Source organism: Nansenia antarctica (genome assembly GCF_963989245.1).
Source record: "Nansenia antarctica genome assembly, chromosome: 3".
Classification (NCBI taxonomy): domain Eukaryota; kingdom Metazoa; phylum Chordata; class Actinopteri; order Argentiniformes; family Microstomatidae; genus Nansenia; species Nansenia antarctica.
Window position 1 is genome coordinate 46,194,015 of NC_137688.1, and position 4,693 is coordinate 46,198,707.

Consider the following 4,693-nt stretch of genomic DNA (forward strand, 5'->3'; position numbering starts at 1 on the left):
ACTAATGAAAGTTGTGTTAAATGGTTAGCTGTTGTCCTAGTGGCTGACACCCCTAATGGTTAGTCAAGTCTAGTGAGCAGTTGGAATGCTATGAGTACTAATATACAGAGACCATGTAACATAATCTGCTATGAAGTAGAAAATACAAAAATGGCTTACAATGAGTACAATATGGTGTAATGAATTGAAATATAGCACCCTTACATGATCATCTTTACTACGTATATAAACACATTGTTTTCAATGTAATATCTTTTGCACAGTAACATCATATCTTATCAGCGACCATGTTTTCTTGCAGAAACACTGTGTTTTTAAATGTAATTTATTATAAAATATACAGTCTGTCAACTGCTCCATGGGAGATGGACACTGCTCTGCTACAATAGGGATTGAGACATTGTCTTATTTTTGATGATTTACATTTCTTCTGATTATAACCAACAGAAAGGGTAATTTCATTATCAGAATATCTCTATAGAGACATTTCAATTACTTCCCTGTTCCTTATTTTCGCTCTTTGGGCACTTCAAATTCATTTCAGGGTTGTATACATTGTGACACAGTGTTATTTTCAGCCATGTGAAATATAGCACCATTTGCTATACAAATGCATAAAACCAGCTTTACCATTACACATACCTATTCATCAATACATCTGAGCCTAGTAGTAGTTAGTCGTTTTTCACCATTGTAATGTCACTGCTTGGTTCAACATCTTTAAATTGATAAAACAGTTATGTCGTGAGTGGTGTGTGTGTGTGTGTGTGTGTGTGTTTTCTTATTTTTCTACATTGGGTACAATAAATATCCAGAGAAAGATGAGTGGACATATTGACCAGCATAAAGTCCTGCTGCCTGGTCAGATGGAAGCTGTACATAGACAGTGTCTCCTTGTTGTAACGGGAAGACAGCACTCCCTGATGCCTGATCCAGGAAGTTCTTTTTGTACTCATCATATGTGTACATCACTGGTTCATTGTTCCTCATCAGTGCCACCCACACATTAGCTCCTTTGCAGTGGACATGATAAGCAAAGTAATAGATTCCTGGTATGCTACAGGTGAAGACACCAGTTTGGGGGTTGTAGTCTTGATTGCCATTGTGTAAAAGCTTGTCAAAGACAACAGGAGAGCCAACAGGGGGGAAGGGAGTGGTGAGCTGGGCAGTAAATGCAGGCATCTCCAGGCCATTGCCCCCAAAATCACCTCCATGCTTTGTTTTCTTGTATCCGCCTGGTTTGAGGTTGTTCAGACCAGGACCTACTTCAGGGAGGATTTGTCCAAGACCTGGTGGTTGGGCAGGGGCCCCAGGTGGGCCAGGAAGGCCGGGTTGTCCTGGTAGTCCAGGTTGACCAGGTGGCCCACCACTGCCATGTTTCCCCTGGGGACCTAATTGACCTGGAATCCCTGGTTTCCCTTCACCAGGGTAGCCAGGTTTTCCTGGTGGACCAAGCTCACCTTTTGATCCTGGAAGTCCTGGAGGACCAAGTGGCCCACCTGGACCTGTAATTCCTGGGATTCCCTTGGGTCCCTGGTAACCTTTTTCTCCAGGCTGTCCACCTTCAGCCCTTGGACCAGGCAATCCAGGAGCACCAGGGAGGCCTGGCAAACCTTTGTGTCCATTGTCCCCCTTTGGACCCAGGGGCCCTGGTAAACCTCTAGGCCCTGGTTGGCCACCTTCTCCTGGATATCCTGACTGTCCTGGAAGCCCCGAAGGACCTGGCTCACCTTTAGGACCTGGTGGCCCTTTTGGCCCTCCAGCTCCACCCTCTCCTTTCGGGCCAGGGAAACCCAGACCTCCGGGTGGTCCCATGGGTCCTGGCAGGCCTGGTGGCCCATTGGGTCCTGGAGCGCCTATCATTCCTGGAAGACCTCCATGACCTTTGTCACCTTTTGGGCCTGGTAGTCCAGGCAAACCACCATGTCCTTTGTCACCTTTTGGCCCAGGATATCCTGGCTTGCCATAACCAGGTAAGCCTGGACCTCCTGGTAAACCTGGTGGGCCTGGTTCCCCTTTCCCACCTGGGAACCCTGGTTGTCCTGGCAAACCATCTTGCCCAGGCTTGCCAATACCTGGTAGGCCAGGTGGTCCTGGTTGACCTCCTTCACCTGGTGGCCCTGCTAGTCCTGGTTCTCCAGAGGGGCCTGGTTTTCCTCGTCCCCCAGGGACTCCGGGCAGTCCATTCAGACCTGGTTTTCCAACTCCTGGAAGGCCCCCTTGACCGTGGGGTCCTGGTGGTCCTGCAGGTCCTTTCAAGCCGGGCAATCCTGGCAGACCTAATCCTTTATCCCCCTTAGGCCCAGGAAGGCCAGGGAAGCCAGGTGGACCTTTGTGACCTGGCTCTCCCCGGGGACCAGGCTGCCCTGGCAATCCCTGACCGCCTGGTTTACCAATCCCTGGCAACCCTGGGGGCCCTGGAAGACCTGGAGGCCCTGGCATCCCTATTGGTCCCTCACCACCACCAGGACCCAACTCACCTTTTGGGCCTGGCAAACCTGGTCCTCCAGGTTTTCCTGGCATTCCAGGCATTCCCGGTTTCCCTATTCCGGGATAACCTTGCGGACCAGGGGGGCCTGGTTTTCCGTGGGACCCTGGCATTCCATGGCCTGGCATCCCTGGTGGCCCCTGGGGTCCTGGTGGCCCCTGGGCTCCTGGTAGTCCCTCAGGACCACCTGAGGGAACACCCCCTTCTCGAGGACCTACAGGGCCTTTGCCACCTCTGGGATAAATTTCACCTGTGGATTACAACATGAATTACAAAAACAGTAAACGTGACCCCACTTTAAATTAATCACCACTTTTAAAACTTCATGAAGTCATCATGATCCCTCATGATCTCATCAATGAGTCCTACATTGATGATCCAGGAAAAAAAACATGTTTTTAATTTACTCATAAATTATTTATGAACCATCTTTGTAGTCCCTATAAATGGTTTATACATTTGTCAGAAATCCAATCCTTAAACCTGATCATTTGCTTTGTAAGTAGGACTATACGTCTTCTATACTAGAAATGATTTGCTGACTTGACTAATTATAACATAACAGATTCATACTAAGATGCATACAATAATATTTTAAAAAAAAACTCATGCTAGTGGTAAATAAATCCTCCATTGATGCATTTTGTCATTATGATCATGTTGATATTTACCAACACTCTGGGGATAAGCTGATTGCATCCTCTCATAAATGATACCTAGTGCAGACTTGGGCCAAATTACTTTATACTCAATTTATTGAATTAAAAGGGCTCTTTCAACTTCAACCCAAGTGGTAGTACACAATTCCTTTTTCTCAAACAGTAACATTTTCTGAAAAATGAGTAATATTTTGATAAATGTTTTATAAAATGTAAGATATATGATATAATTGTAGATAATACAGGCCGACATTTAAAAATATATATATAATTGTCAGGTGTGATCAGGTGATCATCACCATGGCTGTATAAACTGTCTTGCTTACAATATGCAGTAGACCAATTTCACTTCACATTATGTGCTTTGTCAAGAATGTATAGATGATTGCTTTTAGAAGCTTTGTCCAGGATATGATTACCGTCAGATGCAAGCAGAGATAACATTTGCTTTGGCAACTAGGAATGAAAGCAGTTGTGAGGTGTTTTGAATGGCACTGAAATACGTGCGAGAGGGTAACCGCTCCATGTAAGCCCTGCAGTAGCTTGTCTCCCATGATTAGTGTACTGTACTGTACATGGCCACGGCAATGACTCAATTTGCATGAAAATAGAAAAGAAAATACTGTCTAACACTTGTAAACTTTTTTTAAAACCAATATTGTTTCAGCTATCACACATTCTCCACAAGAACATTTAATTTACAATTTATAATTCATTCACCAATGAATCACTATCCAATGCACCAAACTCACCTTTTCCCCCATTGGGTGGCCTCTCTTTTCCCATGTGCAATGGCAACTGTGGAAGCTCTTTCCCATACTGTGGCATCATTGGGATTTCTTTGCCATATGGCATATGTGGCATCTCCTTTCCCAAATACTGTTGGGGCAATCCATCGTTACCCAAGGGCATATGAGGTAACTGTGGCAGAGGCTGGTGGTGCTGAGGATGCTGCTTGTGACCGTAATATGCCCCCCCATGGACATGGCATAGTAGACACAGCTGGAGCACGACCAGCAAAAGGTGAGCGCAGGGGAGGGGCATTGCCATGTCCTGTAGAGAGAGAGAGAGAGAGAGGGGGGAGAAGGAGAGAAAGAAAGAAGAAAATGGGGGTATACATACTGTAACTCAAAGTTTTCTAATCTCATGACAATAAAACGAGTGAAACAGAGGAATTCCATGCAAAAGATCAATAAAGATTCTATTGACAAGTCTTGGTTAATCAGACAATTTAATTGTCAACTGTAGGTGCTGTGCCTAACTTTGTATGTGGATTAATGGGAGCTAAAAGATTATGAATTAGGTTTGAATGGGTAATGACAATGTCTAGATATTTTATTCAAGTATGTTACAGGTAGTTAGTTATATTTTCAGCCTTATTTCAACCAAAATGTTATGTGTTATGAACACCCATTTTGCATTGGATACAAATGTATGACACTGTACTGTGCTATACACCTTGAGGGACACACAGATTGTCTCCGTACTTTGACTCAATCATTGAAAGTAATATTTTTGTAGAACAGATAATACATACTTCTGACAA

The 4,693-nt window shown here is 44.7% G+C and overlaps 1 protein-coding gene across 4 annotated transcripts; it reads right to left on the reverse strand.

The window, feature by feature from the left end:
• Window positions 1–789: 789 nt before the first annotated feature.
• On the reverse strand, window positions 790–4,197 carry LOC308153529 (uncharacterized protein; the record flags this gene model as incomplete). 4 transcript variants are annotated; one of them, XM_080526700.1, is made up of 2 exons in its annotated part: window positions 790–2,675; window positions 3,900–4,197. In XM_080526700.1, 2 exons carry the CDS (start codon window positions 4,195–4,197, stop codon window positions 790–792), a joined length of 2,184 nt encoding a protein of 727 aa, XP_080382826.1. The 4 variants fall into 4 exon arrangements, with proteins under 4 accessions (XP_080382826.1, XP_080382823.1, XP_080382824.1 ...); XM_080526697.1 differs by having other exon boundaries at window positions 790–2,738; XM_080526698.1 differs by having other exon boundaries at window positions 790–2,702; window positions 3,891–4,197.
• Between the last annotated feature and the right edge of the window lie 496 nt (window positions 4,198–4,693).